At 38.9% G+C, this 17,612-nt stretch overlaps 1 protein-coding gene across 4 annotated transcripts in view; it reads left to right on the forward strand.

Moving 5' to 3' along the window:
* Positions 1–17,612, forward strand: part of RAB10 (RAB10, member RAS oncogene family) — an 83,625-nt gene that overhangs the window by 55,272 nt on the left and 10,741 nt on the right. For all 4 annotated transcript variants that reach the window (XM_036262311.1, XM_036262310.1, XM_036262314.1 and 1 more), the window contains exon 3: positions 16,654–16,792. In XM_036262311.1, coding sequence (XP_036118204.1) covers positions 16,654–16,792 — 139 coding nt within the window. The remainder of the gene's footprint in view (positions 1–16,653; positions 16,793–17,612) is intronic.

Below are 17,612 nucleotides of genomic sequence, written 5' to 3' on the forward strand. Positions count from 1 at the left end.
TCTCTGTGACTTTATACATGTATATGTGAGTGTACAAAACTATCCCGGCTGGTGTGGCTAAGTGGACTGAACATCATCCCATGGACTGAGGCAGTTCTCGTTTGATTCCTGGTTAGGCACATGCCCAGGTTATGGGCTCAGTCCCCGGTGGGGGTTGTGCAGAAGGCAGCTGATCAATGTTTCTCTCTCACATAGATGTTTCTATCTCTTTTCCTTCCCCTCTCTCTAAAACAAAATCAATAAAAACTTTTTATTATTTTATTTTATCTTTTTTTAATTAATTTTTGTTACAGATATTTCTCCTTTTCCCCCCACTGATTCCCTCTCCCCCTCCCTCCCTGCCCTTTCCCCAGTTTGTTGTCCATGTCCACTGTTCATGCATATAAGTTCTGAGGTTTATCTCTCCCCCACCACCCCCTTCTTTAGGAGATTGTCAGTCTGTACCCCACTTCCATGTCTCTGGGACTACCCCATTCCTCAGACTGTTATGTTCATTATATTCCACAAATAAGTGAGATCATATGAAACTTATCTTTCTCTGTTTGGCTTGTTTCACTTAGGATGATATTTTCCAGGTCCCTCCATGTCGTCTCAAAGGATAAGAGATCTTTCTTTCTTACAGCTGCGTAGTACTCCATTGTGTATATGTACCACAGCTTTTTGATCCATTCGTCTACTGATGGACACTTGGGCTGTTTCCAGATCTTAGCTATTGTAAATAGTGCTGCTACGAACATGGGGGTACATATATTCTTTCTGATTGGTGTTTCAGGCTTCTTAGGGTATATACCTAGAAGTGGGATCACTGGGTCAAATGGAAGTTCAATTTTTAATTTTTTGGGGTAACACCATATTGTTTTCCATAGTGGCTGCACCAGTCTGCATTCCCACCAGCAGTGCACTAGAGTCCCCTTTTCTCCACACCCTCGCTAACACTTGTTGTTTGATGATTTGTTGATGGTGGCCATTCTGACAGGTGTGAGGTGATACCTCATTGTTGTTTTAATAAAAACTTTTTAAAAGGTGTATAAAACTATTTTTTTCCAGATACATTTTTCTTTATATAATGTATAAAACCTTTGCCCTACTAAATTTGTCCTGTTCTTCCTTCTACACTCTAAACTTTCTCTTTATCTGTTTCTTGACTTCATGGTTTCAAACATTTTCTCCCTCTTGTTATCGTTGTAGTCCCTGTAGCTTTTAGAAGTAAACAGTAACAACCAACATTTGTTTTTATTTTATTTATTTATTTTTTAAAAATATATACACATATTTTTAAATCCTTATCCAAGGATAGTTTTCCATTTATCTTCAGATAGAGTGGGAGGGGGAGAGAGAGAGACAGAGAGAGAAATATTGATGCGAGAGAAACGCATTGATTGGCTACCCCCCCCCCCCAGGGTTGGGGACCAAACCGCAACCGAGGTACCTGCCCTTAACCAAGACTCCTTGGTCCGAGGGCTGACGCTCTCACCGGTGAGCCAAACCGGCTAGGGCTTAAAATATCTTTTTATTTATTTTTTAGAGAGAGAGAAACGGAGAGGGAGAGAGAGATGGAAACATTGATGAGAGGGAGAGACACCAACATCGATTGACTGCCTCCTGCATGCCCCATGCTAGGATCAAGCCCGAAACCCGAGCATATGCCCTAACTGGAAATTGAACTCGGACCTCTCAGTCCATGGGACGAAGCTCAGTCCACTGAGTCACACCAGCCGGGCTAACATTTGTTTTTAAAAAGAAAGACTTCCTTAGAAGGTGATTTTTTGGAACAGTAAGTTCTTCCATGTGGCCTTCATGATTATCTAGAAAAGATTCTACTGTACCTATATAACTCAAGTATAGACCGAAGTGGTAACATTTCCAATTTAGAGTTATTTAAATTTTATACATTTTTAATAGACCCTCTTTCAGGTAACACTAAAGAAGGAAGTTTTTATCTAATTTAGGTTTTTATGTATACAACTGGATGCTTTTGATTTGAAATATCCATCTGTGGTTGAGTTTTAGGTTTGGAAACTTCAGTTTGTGCTAAAGTTTTGTCTCATTTTTAAAAAAATAATATATATGTTTAGCCTGGCTGATGTGGCTTAGTGGTTGAGTGTTGACCCATGCATCAAGAGGTCACTGGTTCAATTCTTGGCCAGGGCATGTGCTCAGGTTGTGGGCCAAATCCCCAGTAGGGGGCATGCAGGAGGAGGTCAGTTGATGTTCTCCATCCATCTCTCTCTCCCTCTCCCTTCCCCTCTCTTTTAAGAATTAATAAAGAAAAAAAATTTTTCAAAATGTGTGTGTGTGTTTAAAACAGCAATAATTTATTCTGAAATGTTCATTTAGTTTTGTTGAGATACAACTCATGTCTCATTAATGTCTTATTTTTCTTTATTCAAATGATCTTCCCTTCTTGTTTTTTTCCCAGGAGTCTTTTAGTCTATCCATTGCATAAGGATGGAAATGGGTCTCATTATGGCAAAAGCACATGTCTGTAGGCCTAAAATTAACTTCTTTGGCTGATAGAGTAGTCTCTGCAGGTTTTAAAATCCCAGATTTCTAGAACGTTCCACCACAGTATCTTTTGCTATCTACATTTTCTTTTCTTTTTTGTTAATCCTCACCTGAGGATATTTTTCCATTGATTTTTAGATAGAAGGGAGGAAGAGAGAAACAACGATATGAGAGAGACATCCATTGGTTGCCTCCTGCACAACCTCGACTGTGGCCAGAATGGAACCTGAAACCCAGGTGTATACCTCTGAGATATCTTAGTTCCCCTGAGATTCCCAAGGGCCAATGCTCTTAATCGCTGACCCAAACTCATCAGGGCAACTATCTACATTTTCCATAGAGTAGTGGGTCCTGCCAGGAAAGCAGCCATAGTGAGTTATTTCAGGTCAGCCTTTTGTTTTCTTTCATTCCATTTTTTTTTTTTTTTTTTAAAGAGAGGGGCGGGGTCAGAAATGCTTGCCACTGTCACCAAAAATTGTTAGTGTCCCATTGTAGAAGAATTAACCCTTTACCTTCATAAGGTACCAGAGACTTTGGAGTCATTCTTTCCATTCCCTTTTAACCCCAACATCCAATTTAGCTAACCTCCAAAATGTATCTAGAATCCATGTACAATTTGCCGTCTCCATTATAACCCACCCTAGTTGATGCCACTATTACTTCTTTGAATAATCTTAACAGGTCATTTTTCCCTTTTGCCTTCTTCCAGTAATTTTTCCACATAACAGTCAGAGTAACCTTTTTCAAGTCTAAATCTGGTCATGGTTGTTGTCATTTCTTCCCCTATTTATAACCATTTTAAATTTCCATTGCATTTCAAATGAAAGTACAAATTCCAAATCCAAATATGTTGTCATAGTTTACAGAGTAGGTTCCTGCCCACCTTTCTGACCTCATTTTGTGCTCCTTTGTGTATATAGTTTCTGGCCCCAATTGATCTCCTTTTAATTCCTTGGAAATGGTAAGTTCTTTTCCAATCTAAGACTTTTGTACATGCCCTATAGACTTCCCTGAACCCCCTAATCTCCCACTTCCTCTGGACTGTAGCTAGACTGAGCATTCTGAAGTGCCACTCTATTCCAGAGGCTTCTCATTTCAGTAGAAATACAATTTGAAAACTCCTTGTTCTGGCTACTGTCCCTTCTAACCTCATCTCTCACCAGCTTTGCTCCAGTCACTACAGCCATTTTTTCCCTCCCTTGACCATGCCAAGCATGGTCCCATTTCAGAGCCTTTGTACATCAACTGTTCCTTCTATTTGAAATGCTTTTCATCAGATGTTTGCCTGCTGTCTTCTCTCATTCAGATTTCAGTTCATTGTTATTCTTTGAGAGAGGCTTTGCATGATAACTAGCTAAAGTAGCCCAGTCCTCCTAGCACTATTACATTTATCCTAGTTTATCTTTGTCATTGTTTATTTTAGTATCTAAACTTACTACATTTTTAAAGTTTATTCCTTATTTATCTGCCCACTAAAATGTAAGCTTTTTGAGGGTGGGAGTTTCATCTGTCTAATTTGTGGTTATGTAACCACTACCTAGATCAGAGCCTGGCAAATATAGACACTCAATAAATATTTGTTGACTGAATGACTTTGGTTAATTTCTGTTCATATTTCTCACTCAACTTAAGTATCACCTATATAGAGAGGACCACCCTGATTATTTTATCTAGATTACTTCCTCCCTTACCCGATTCTTTTTTTTTTTTTTTTTTATCCTCATCCAAGGACATTTTTCCATTTTTTGTTCAGATAGAGTGGGAGGGGGAGAGAGAGAAACATCGACTTGAAAGGGACACATCGAGTGGTTGCCACCCACACGACCCAACCAGGGCCGGGGACAAACTGCAACCCAGGTAGGTGCCCTTAGCGGAAACCGAACCCGGGTCTCTCTAGACCGCAGGCCGACACTCTAACCACTGAGCAAACCGGCCAGGGCTCTTACCCGATTCTTCATCATGCTTTTGACTTTTTTAAAATTAAGATAATAATTTAAACTCATGGTGTTTTGGATGTGGAGAAATTGCATATCTCTGAGGAAATCCAGATCTTGTTAAAATAAAACTCAATCTGAGAAATTTGACATCCTAATTTAAATTTGGAGTCTGATTTACAGAGCAGATTGATGTTGTCTCTGGCCTGTTCTATTGCTGTCAGTGCCCAGACTAAAAATAACTGTCATAATAGCAGCTAAAGTACACAGCTTCCCTGACCCTCTGTGTGAGACTAACAATGAAGGAAATAAGCTATTTTAGTTGCTAGGAACATATCATTCCTTTTATAATATCTTAGTGGGAAAAATATTTTCAGCTGTGTATCTATCATTTTAATGTAAGGAAAATTCTGTCATTGGTTTATAATGTCAGAAACCTGATTATTATACATAGGCTTAAAAGAAAACAATTTTAATAGGAGAGGAAAATCAAGTGAGTAGTTTTATAAACAGACTTAAAAACCTGTGTTATGGTGACATAAAAAGATATTGTGAACATATTCAACGTTTAATTGCTCTTTAGACATTTAACATCTGCTCTTATTGGAATCAACCTGTTGTCCTTAGACCTGGGTGTACTAGGCAAACCTAAAAATAATTTGACCATGAATAAGCAGCTGTGGCTGTTTTTAGCCCTGGGCAAAGGGTCACCAATTAGCCTAGAATTAGTGAGGCAAGGGCTCTGTTCTGGTTTAAAGTATATTGTTGATTGCCTTAACAGTTGGTATGGGCTGGTATAATGAGAATCCAGGAAAAGGATAATTTGTGATCAAGGAGTCAGATTATCTTGTGAGGTGAATACAGTGATATTGAAAAGTGTCCAGGTATGAAATTTATAAATGAAAATAGGATGTAGAGCCCTGGCTGGTTTGGCTCAGGGGTTAGAGCATTGGCCTGCGGTCCAGAGAGACCTGGGTTCAGTTCCCGCTAGGGGCACGTACCTCGGTTGCAGTTTGTCCCCGGCCATCGTTGGGTTGTGCGGGTGGCAGCCACTCGATGTGTCCCTTTCACGTCGATGTTTCTCTCTCTCTCTCTCTCTCTCTCCCTCCCTCCCTCCCTCCCATTCTATCTGAACAAAAAATGAAAGAAAAAAAAAAAAGGATGTAAAAAACTCGAAAAGTCTTAACAGGGAGAGCATATAAAAAGAGGGAAGATATTTGGGTGTAGGAGATTTGGGATGATGTTTCAATATCTTTTATATTGGTATTTCATAACAAACCAGCATTATAATATAAAACCTCCTCTCCAGGTGCTATTGATTTAGATTTAGTTTCTTTTGGGGTATGTGCTTTCTTGGTGGAGAATTTAGTCATAGATTTGACACTGAAGTGTATGTATAATTTGCTAATTGTGTAAGGTGAATGAATGGGGAAGAACAAAGCATATAATAGCTAGACAGTGCTGGGGGTGGGTATTCATACTGGAGTTCAGTGTTAGATCTCCCTAAATTGTTATTACTTATGACAAAAATTGAAATGAAAGTTTTCTATTCCTCCTACACTGTAGCTTTTTGGCACTACTGGAAGCCCAGGTCCTGTACACGCTTTGTCTTGGATAAGTAAATTTCCAGTCTGGATTTTGAGTAGGAAATTTTAACCCCTCTCTGAGGGGATAGAATTATTAGTTAATTTATACTTTTTACCAATTCAAAAAGAACTAAACTGTTTCTACTGTGATGAGACACATTTTTTATTTTTTTTTATTTTATCCTCACCCAAGGACATTTTTGCATTTATCTTCAGATCGAGTGGGAGGGAGAGAGGTGGGGGGAGAGAGAGAAACATCGATGTGAGAGAGACACATCGACTGGTCATCACCCACACAACCCCAACCCAGGCCTGGGGACAAACTGCAACCGAGGTACATGCCCTTAGTGGGAACTGAATGTAGAACTCTCAGGTCAGCAGGTCGACGCTTTAACCGCTGAGCCAAATTGGCCAGAGCTTGTTTTTTCATGAAAGCATTTGTGTATTACACCTGATTTAAGGCATTTTGTAACTAAATAGGTAAGATTAAAGAACATAAAATAAAAATTTGAAATTGAGAAAAATGGAAGCTATAAATATCCTATCTCTAAAGGACAGTTCATTTTTTATGCTGGCTTTGTAAAATTTACCTACAAACTTCTTGGCAATCAAGACAACAAAAGGAGCAGGGAGGGTGGGTTACCCACAATAAATTACATTATTCTTTACAAAAATAATGTAAAGAAGGGGTGAAAACAGATTATAACATACAAAATAAATTTTCATAGAGCTACTTTTTGTAATGATTCTTAATAAGTTGATATAATGTTAAAGGTAATGGCGATAAAAATTATACTCTAAGAATGTAAATAAATATATAAATACAAATACATATGGGTGTGTGTGTGTGTGTGTGTGTGTGTAGCCTCTTACTGGTTTAACATGATTTAAGGATACACCCTAGAAGAATTGGTAACATATTTCTTAGATGGGTTTTCTTTTTAATATATATTTTTTAGAATTATATTTTTTAAATTGTTAACAGTATTACAGATGTCTCCCATTTCTTCTTCCTTTAGATTGTTTTTCTTTTTTTTAAATATATTTTTATTGGTTTTAGAGGGAGGGAGAGAGAGATAGAAAGATTGATGACAGAGAAACATCAATCACTGCCTCCTGCATGCCTCCTACTGGGGATCGAGCCCACATTCCAGGCATGTGCCTAACTGGGAATTGAACCAGCAACCTTCCTGGTGCATAGAACAACACTCAACCACTGAGCCACACCAACTGAGCTAGATGGTTTTCCTTTTCTTTTTTTCTTTTCTTTTTTCTTTTAATCCTCACCTGAGGATCGCTTTTCACTTTTTAAATCTCCAGACAGCGTGTGAGGGATAGAGAGACACACATCGACTTAAGAGAGACACATTGATTGGTTGCCTCCCTCATGACCCCGACCAGGGCCCGGACCAAACAAAAACCAAGGTACGTGCTCTTGGCTAGAATCGAACCCGTGACTCTTTGGTCCACAGGCTCTAATCACTGAGCCACATCAGCCAGGGCTAGATGGTTTTTCTTAAATGACATTTCTTTAGGCAGTTTTTTTTTAAGGTATTGCATTATCTCCTAACTCTGCTTTTTGCACACACACCTGTTTTCAACACCGTGGACAGATCATTCTTTTTTTTTTTTTATCCTTACCCAAGGACATTTTTGCATTCATCTTCAGATAGAGTAGAAGGAGAGAGGGAGGAAGAGAGGGAGAGAAACATCAATGTGAGAGAGACACACCTACTGGCTGCCACTCATACGACCCCAACTGGGGCCAGGGACAAACTGCAACCAAGGTATGTGCCCTTAGGAGGAACCGAACCCGGGTCTCTTTAGACAGCAGGCCGACGCTCTAACCACTGAGCAAAACCAGCCAGGGCTGGATAATTCTTTTTTATTTAATTTAATTTATTTTTTTTCTCTATTGATTTTTAGAGAGGGAGGAAGGGAAAGGGAGAGAGAAATAGAAACAGCAATGAGAGAGAACATTGATTGGCTGCCTCCTGCAGGCCCCTCACTGGGGATTGGGCCCACAGCTTGGGCATGTGCCCTGACTGGGAATCAAACTAGCGACCTCTTGATGCATGGGTTGATTCTCAACCACTGAGCTACACTAGCTGGGAGTGAACATATACTTTGAGATGAGATGAATAAGTGACAGTGCTGAGATTCTCCTTAAAAAATTGAAAAGTTCATCCATATCTTTAACTTGGCTAAATAAAACATTGTATTTTAGCTTTATACAGAAATGGGCTGTAGGCAAAGCTTGGGTTTTCCTGTGAAGCAGCGTTGAGTACAGCTTAAACATAGACAGATAACTAACTTGAGAGAGCTCTGAATATTATTGAGCATCTGCAAAGATGGTTTTGACTTAGAACATCTTGAAAATTAAATTTTGTTACATATAATGATAATAGATTACTTTGGTGTTATCTAAAACAAAGAAATTAACAGAATTTTACTTTATCTATTCTTCCTAATTGTTTGTGAATGGAAAAAAATACACAAAGATCCAGAGAGGTTGAATGCCTTCAGGGTCACCCAGCTGAAAGGATTAGAACCTGAGGATGAACTTGGATCTGATTCCAAACCCATGTTCTGTGTGTGTTCTTACACAATGCTGAGCACACAGTAGACATTCAGTACATATTTGAATTGATGGGTAAATGGATAGATGGCAGATATATGAACATCTTAATTGCATACCAGGGTTGAATACATATAAAGAATATTGATGTATTGGTAGTTCTGTTATATTCCTAGCTACTCATATTTTAGACACGTAAACAATATTTTTAAAATGAACCTACAAGGTAAGATTCTGAAATATAACTCATTAATAAACATTTGAGTGCCTATTCACCATGTAGACACTGTGGATTCTACAGTGACAGGCAAATCTTTGATAAAACTTACATTTTAGAGGTTACAGTAGGCAAACATGAAATAAATAAATCTGTTATAAGTGTTGTGCAGAGAAGTAAATTAAGGAAATGGAATGGAGATATCTGGGATAACTAAATTTAGATGATTGGCGAGGGTTTCATTGACAAGATACCTTGATGGTCAGAATGCAGAAATGAGGAGGAACCAATCATGTACAGGCTGTGGCAACAGCTAGTACGGAGGTTCTCAAGTGGGAACAAACTTGTGAATTTGGGATGGAAAAAAAAAATGTTTTTGTAGCTGTCTGGGAAAGTAGTGCCTCAAAATTTGGGGGTGGAGGCTCTGGAGAAAAGACAAATTCTGTTACGCTTTTTTTTTTTTTTTTATCCTCACCCGAGGACATTTTTCCATTTTTTGTTCAGATAGAGTGGGAGGGAGGGAGAGAGAAACATCAATGTGAAGGGACGCATCGAGTGGCTGCCACCCGCACGACCAACCAGGGCCGGGGACAAACTGCAACCGAGGTACATGCCCTTAGCGGGAACCGAACCCGGGTCTCTCTGTTACGCTTTTCAAACTTAAGTCCAGGTAAGAATTTTGGGATTCTGGGTATAATGAATTTGGGGATTTTTTTTTTAAGTCTAGTCATGGTTTTTATTTATTTGTTTGTGTAATGGCTTTATTGAAGTATAATTCACATACCATCTAATTGTCCCATTTATTTTATTTTCTTTTTTATCCTCACCCGAGGATATCTTTTCGTTTTTTGTTCAGATAGAGTGGGAGGGAGAGAGAGGAAGAGAGAGAGAGAGAAACATTGATGTGAAAGGGACTCATCGAGTGGTTGCCACCCACATGACCCAACTAGGGCCAGGGACAAACTGCAACTGAGGTACATGCCCTTAGCGGTAACCGAACCCGGGTTTCTCTGGCCGACGCTCTAACCGCTGAGCAAAACCGGCCAGGGCTCTAATTGTCCCATTTAAAGTAAGCAATTAAATAGTTTTGTAGTATATTTATGAGGTATATTCACCATCAACACAATTTTAGAACATTTTTATATTCCCAAAAAGAAACCCCATATTTTTTAACAGCCATTCTCTTCTAAACCCCCCAGTCAGGGCAGCCATTAACCTATACTTTCTTTCTTAGTAGATTTTCTGTTCCTGACATTTTATATAAATGGAATCATCTAATATGATGTGTTTGTTTGTTTCACTTAATATAATATTGTCAAAGTTCACCCATGTTGTAGAATATATTCTTCCTTTTAATGGCTGAATAATATTCCATTGTATGGATATACCACATTTTTCTTTATTCATTGATCAGTTGGTGAACATTTAGGTTGTTTCTACTATTTGGCTATTATGAAAAATAGTGTTATGAACATGTATGTTTTTAAGTGGACCTATGTATTTATTTCTCTTGGTTATATACTTCAGAGTGGAATTGCTGGATCTAATGGGAGATGTATGTTGGACATATTAAGGAACTGCCAGAATGTTTTCCAAAATAGCTGTATCATTTTACATTCCCAGAAACAGTGTATGAGGCTTCCAGTTTCTCTACATCCTGACCTACATATGAGTTGTTACTATTATTATTATTGATATCCTAGTGCATCTGAAGTGGTATCTCATTGTGGTTTTGGTTTGCAATTCTCTAATGACTATTGATATTGAGCATCCTCTCACATGCTTATTGGCTGTTTGCACATCTTTGGAGAAACAGCAGACCCTTTGCCCATTTTTATATTGGGTCATTTGTCTTTTATTGTTGAGATATTTATATATTCTGCATACATAAGTTCCTTATCAAGAATATGATACAAATATTTTCTATTCTGTGGGTTTTCTTTTTTTAAATGTTTTAATTAATTTTTAGAGAAAGAAGAAGGGAGAGGGAGAGAAACATTGATGTGTGAGAGAACATTTTCTTGATAGTATCTATTGAAGTAAAGCTCTTTAATTTTGATGAAGTCCAATTTGTCTATTTTTTCTTTTTAAAGTTTCTTTTTTTTCTTACAATTTTAGCTCTTACATTTAGATCTTAGATCTGTTTTGAATTCATCTTTATATGGTATGAGGTAGGGCTCTATCTTTATTCTTTTGCATGAAGATATTCAGTTGTTTCAGCACCATTTATTAAAAAGCCGATTTTTCCCCCATTAAAGCTGTTGGAAATTCTAAGCAGAAAAATGATACGCTCATAAGTATATTTAAAGAAGGTCACTCAGGCTACTGTGTAGAAAAGGCCAGCTCCTACATCTCTAAATGTTAGAATGCCAACAAAAGATGCTGAGAATGAGCAGCCAGTGCCATACATAGAACTAAGAGCAGAAGCGTGTGATATCTGAAAAGTCATGAGAATAAATTGTTTTAAGAAGAGAAAAGGGTCAATTGTGTGGAATCGTGATGAATGATTAAACTGTGTATAAAGGAACTAAATATTGGATTTGACAATCAGAAGTTATCGGAGACCTTTTAAGAAAATCAGTCTTAATATAGTAGTGATAGCAGTCTAATTAGAATTGGTTGAGATAACTTTTTTTTAAGGTTTAAGGATCATGTATTGTGTGCCTGATGTTTTAACTCTATTAGCTCTGATGCTCATGAAAATCCTTCGAGATAGATATTATTAGTATCCACTTTTTACAGTTGAGGACATTGATTCTTGGGTGTATAAAGTAGTATTTTCATACTTTGGAAAGTTAGTAAAAGTGGCTGACTTCAGACTTCAACATAAGACTCTACCTCTAGAGATTTGCTGTTTACAGTTATGTGAAGAAATTAGGCTCTACAAAAGATTATGTCAAGAGGATGAAAAAACTAGTTATAGACTTCGAGGAAGTATTTCCAAACCATATATCTGACATGTAAGAAGAACTCAACAGTTTAAAAAAAAAAAGGCAAACAATCCAATTAGAAATGACCAGAAGATATAAAAAAAATTTTTCATCGAAGAGGATATATGGATGGCAAATAATGACATGAAAGATGTTTAACATCATTAGCCATAGAGAAATATAACTTAAAATGATGATGGCATGGTACAACAACTAAGAAATAGTGACAACATCAAATGCTAATAGTATGCAGAAAAACTGGATCTCTTATACATTGCTAGTGGGAATATGAAGTGGGACAGCCACTTTAGAAAAGTTTGGCCGTTGTTTTTGTTCTTGTTGTTGTTGTTGTTTTTTATCCTCACCCGAGGACATTTTTCTATTTTTTTTCTTCCACCCGCACGACCAACCAGGGCCGGGAACAAACTGCAACCGAAGTACGTGCCCTTAGCGGGAACTGAACCCGGGTCCCTCCGGACCGCAGGCTGACGCTCTAACCGCTGAGCCAAACCGGCCACGGCTGGCAGTTTTTTATAAAGTTAAGCTTATATTAAAGATAAACTCATATGGTTCAGCAATAATATCCTGGTAGTTCATTCCAGAAAAATGAAAAACTTGGGTCCACACAGAAACTTTTTAAACTTATCTTTATTGTTGAATGTATTACAGGTGTTCCTCATTTTTCCCCATTCCTGCCCCCCTCCTGCCTTCCCCCACACTGTTGCCTGTGTCCATTGGTTATGAGTATATATATGTATATTTTTTTTGGTTATTTCTTCCCACCCCACCCCCCCCTTTCCTTTGAGGTTTGTCAGTCTAACAACCAATTTGTACTTCTTAATCGTTTCACCTTTTTCACCCATTCCCCCAACCCCCCTCCCATCTGGCAACCAACAAAATTTCTCTGTATCTATGAGAATGTTTCTGTTCTACTTGTTCATTTTGTTTGTAGATTCAATGGTCGATAGATGTGTATTCATTGCCATTTTGTTTGTTCATATTTTTTATCTTTTTCTTCAAGAAGACCCAACATTTTATATAATAATGGTTTGTTGGTGATGAACTCCTTTAGCTTTTTCTTGTCTGGGAAACTCTAAATGGCCATCGATTCTAAATGACAGCTTTGCAGAATAGAGTAATCTTGGTTGTAGGTTCTTGCTTTTCATCACTCTGAATATTTCTTGCCACTCCCTTCTGGCCTGCAAAGTATCTCTTGAAAAATCAGCTGACAGTCTTAATGGGAACTCCCTTGTAGATAACTAACTGCTTTTCTCTTGCTGCTTTTAAGATTCTCTCTTTGTCTTGAACCTTTTGCATTTTGATGATGATGTGTCTTAGTGTGGGCCTCTTGGGGTTCATCTTGTTTAGGACTCTCTGTGCTTCTTGGACTTGTATGTCTGTTTCCTTCACCAAGTTAGGAAAGTTTTCTGCCATTATTGTTTCAAATAGGTTTTCGTTTTCTTGTTCTCTCTCTTCTCCTTCTGGCACCCCCAAGATGTGAATGTTGGCACGCTTGAAGTTGTCCCAGAAGCTCCTTACACTCTCCTCACTTTTTTGGACTTTTTTTTTTCCTGCTGTTGTGATTGGGTGTTTTTTGCTTCCTTATATTCCAAATCGATGGTTTGCTTCTTGTCTTTACCTACTCTATTATTGAGTCTATGTAAATTATCCTTTATTTCAGTTAGTGCCTCCTTCATTTCTGACTGGTCCTTTGTTTTTTGTTTTTTGTTTTGCTCTTGAGGCCCTAAGTTCTCTGAGGTTCTCACTAAGTTCATTGAGCATCCTTATAAGTAGTGTTTTGAACTCAGCATCTGCTAAGTTGCTTATCTCCATTTTGCTTAGTTCTTTTCCTGGAGTTTTGTTCTGTTCTTTCATTTGGGACCTGTTTCTTTGTCTCCTCATTTTGGCCACCTCCCTGTGTTTGTTTCTATGTATTACTTAATGAGAGGTATGGGACTAGCTGAGATCAGATGCTGCTTGTTTGAAAGAATTTAGGAAAACCTGAAGCAAGATCCAAGACAGGCCAATCCTATGGTAAAGCAACTGGCAATAGCTTGAGTGGGCCTGAAAGTTGGGTGGGGCGGGACAGACAAGTGTGAGCCAGGTTGCTGGAGTCCCAGATTGGGTGACAGTCTTCCCTCCCAGGGAAGGGCTCACCAAAGGAACAAAGGCCTCTGACAGCACGTTTGTCCAGGAGAAAGCCCGCCTCTCCAGCCCTTGCTCCAATGCCAGACAACTCAGTTCTTCCCCATATGTCTCTGGTGCCTTTCAAGCTGCCTTCCCCGTGCTGGAGCCTGGAGGGTGCGAGTCCAAGTAAGTTAGTGCATGGGCCCTGTAAGAGGAGCTGCCTGGGGCTCCAGCTGCCTCAGCCTCCCTGAGCCTCAGTTCCCGCTGGTTTTTCCAGCCAGACATTATGGGGACTTCTCTTTCTGGCACTGGAACCCTGAGCTGGGTGCCTGGTGTGGGACGGGGACCCCTCGGTCCTCAGGAAGGACCCTCCCAGTCGAGGTGTCCTCCTGATTTTTATTCGCCACATTTGGGTGGGGGACCAGCCCATCCGTGCCTCTGCCCCTCCTACCAGTCTTTTTGTGGCTTCTTCTCTACGTTTGTAGTTGTACGACTTCCATTCAGCTTCATTTCAGGCGATTTTGAATAATGATTGTTCTGTAGTTTAATTTTTTTTTTTTTTTTTTTATCCTCACCCAAAGACATTTTTTTCATTTTTTGTTCAGGTAGAGTGGGAGGGAGAGAGAGGAACAGAGAGAGAGAGAGAGAAACATCGATGTGAAAGGAACACATCGAGTGGCTGCCACCCGCACGACCGACCAGGGCCGGGGACAAACTGCAACCAAGGTACACGCCCTTAGCGGGAACCGAACCCGAGTCTCTCAGGACCGCAGGCCGACGCTCTATCCGCTGAGCCAAACCGGCCAGGGCTGTTCTGTAGTTTAGTTGTAACTTTGATGTGGTTGTGGGAGGATGTGATACTGCGTTTACCTACCCACCATCTTGACCAGAAGTTCCACAGAAACTTATACATGAATATTCACAGCAACTTTATTTGTAATAGCCCAAAACTGGAACGAACCCAAATGACCTTCTGTGGGTGAGTGGTTAAACAAATTGTGATATGTCCTCACAATGAAATACTACACAGCAAGAAAACAGAGCAGACTAGTATTACATTCAGCAGCTTGGATAGATCTCAATGGCATTATGCTGAAAAAGTGAAAACCATTTCAAAAGGTTGCATATCACATGATTCCATTTACATAACATTCCGGAAATGACAGAATTATAGAAATGGAAAACCTTATTGGCCAGAGTATAGGGACTGTAGTGGGTAGAAGGGTTATGCAACAGTTTTTTTGTCTTGTTTGTGGTGGTGACTACACAAATGTATACATGTAAAATTGCAGGGACCTAAACATGCATGCACACATATAGGAATGCATGTAAAGTGATCTCTATAGCCTGTAGAATGCACCAGTGTCAGATTCTGGGTTTGATCTTATAAAATGATATAAGATGTTACCATTGGGGAAAACTGGGTGAAGGGTTCACAAGACTTCTTTGTACGGTTTTTATAACTTCCTGTGAGGTATAATTACAGTGATACCTCGGTTCTCGAACGCCTCGGTTTTCGACCAAATCGGTATTCGACCAGAGATTCGAGAAACTTTTGTCTCGGAATCCGAACAAATATTTGGAACTCGAACTTCCGAGATGAGCCGAGTTGAGCCGAATGGCGTTCATTCGGCCCAGCGCGCCTTGCTTGCGTCATCAGTGTGAGTGCAGAGAGAGAGTCACGCTTTGTGGAGTCACGCTTTCCTATTGGGTTTCATTGCTTCGGTTCTCGAACAATTCGGTTCTCGACCGTCCTCCTGGAACGGATTATGTTCGAGAACCGAGGTATCACTGTATTTTAAATAAAAGTTAAAATAAGTTTGCTAGGAAGGGGAACAGAAAAATGCAGTTAGTTGGAGGGATGTGGGGGGTTGAGAGTGGGTGTTTTTGTTTTGTTTTAATTTTGCTTTATAAGAAAAGATGGGGATACTAAAACATGTATATGTAGTAATGAGAATGGTTCATAAAAGGAAGAAATTGGTGATCAAACGAGGGGAAAATCACAGGAGCAAAATACGTCTTAAATCATTGGTTTGAAGACATTGAAAAATAATACTATTTACCTCTATGTCTTGTTATTTATAAATAAGATTATCTTTACAACGTTTTGTTAATGATTCTAAAGGTAAATGTGGCTATACTAGAGTGTAGTCCTTTAATGTAAAAATTCCACATGCTTTTGTATTACATTATGGAGCTAGATCATGAAGAAAATGGAATTCTAAGAGTTTTTATCACACTTACTGTTTTTTAATTGATTTTAGAGAGAGAAAGGCAGAGGGAGAAAGAAACATTGAATGGCTGCCTCCTTTATGAGCCTCTGTTGGGAGACTGAACCCCCAGCCTGAGTATGTGCCCTGACCGGGAATCGAACGCAAGGCCCTTTGGTGCACAGGACGATGTTTCAGCTGAGCAATATGGGCCAGGGCTACTGGTGTTCATCTTAAAATAACTTTAAGAGTTTTATGTATCACTTTTTACTGTTTTCCTTTACAGTTTTTCGTTCAATATAGGTAGGTCATTAATTTCCTTTGACTAAGAAGTTGTATGTATGTATGTATGTGTATATATATATGTGTGTGTATGTATATATATACACACATATATATATGTTTATGAGTAACCATAATGATTTACCATTTAAGAATTAAATGAGTGATGGTTCTATTTTGTGTTGTGGCATATTTTTCTGTCTGTCTTACTGAAACTACTACTTCACCTTTTATCTAGAATTAATCTCAAAATGCTCAATACAAATTATTGTTGTTTATTTCAGGGATACAGCAGGCCAGGAGCGATTTCACACCATCACAACCTCTTATTACAGAGGAGCAATGGGTATCATGCTAGTATATGACATCACCAATGGTAAAAGTTTTGAAAACATCAGCAAATGGCTTAGAAACATAGATGAGGTAAGATGGAGAAATTATATATATAAACCCTTCATAAACACATTTGCGTACTTGGTTGAGAAGATTAAGTATTCTAATCGATCTTTAGGATATAATGTACTATCATTATGGAAGTCATTATTATTGAGCATTTCTTCTTTTTTTTAAATTTATTGATAGGGAGAGGGAGAGAATGAAACATCGATGTGAGAGAGAAACATCGATTAGTTGCCTCCTCCACATGCCCCATCTGGGAATTGAACCCACCACCCTCCGGTGTACCAAATGATGCTCCAACTGAGCCACACCAGCCAGGACAAACATTTCTACTTTATAAAATTTAATGTTATTTTTTGTCTTTTTCTTTAGAATTTAGGCAGGTCTAACTAAAACCCTGGATCCAAGACAATTCCTAAATTACCCAGAAGCTGTATAGCCATCCTATAAGATGGTCCCAACTAGAAGCTATTAGCACCAGTAAATAATACCGTAAGGTTGCAGGAAACAAGAGCATTATACAAAAATCTTTGTATTTTGCCCAGCTGGTGTCCCTTAGTGTATTGAGCTTCATCCCATGGACTGAGAGGTCCCAGTTTAATTCCTAGTCAGGGCACATGCCTGGGGTGTGAGCTCAGTCACCGGTAGGGTGCTTGCAGGAAGCAGCTGATCAGTGTTTCTCACATCGATGTTTCTCTCTCTCTCTTCCTCTCTTTCTAAAAAAGTGAACCAATAAATAAATATATTTTTATATATATTTTTTATCCTCACTTGAGGACATTTTTCCATTTTTTGTTCAGGTAGAGTGGGAGGGAGAGAAACAGAGAGAGAGAGAGAAACATCG

This window comes from Molossus molossus, unplaced genomic scaffold (genome assembly GCF_014108415.1).
Source record: "Molossus molossus isolate mMolMol1 unplaced genomic scaffold, mMolMol1.p scaffold_m16_p_15, whole genome shotgun sequence".
Lineage (NCBI taxonomy): Eukaryota > Metazoa > Chordata > Mammalia > Chiroptera > Molossidae > Molossus > Molossus molossus.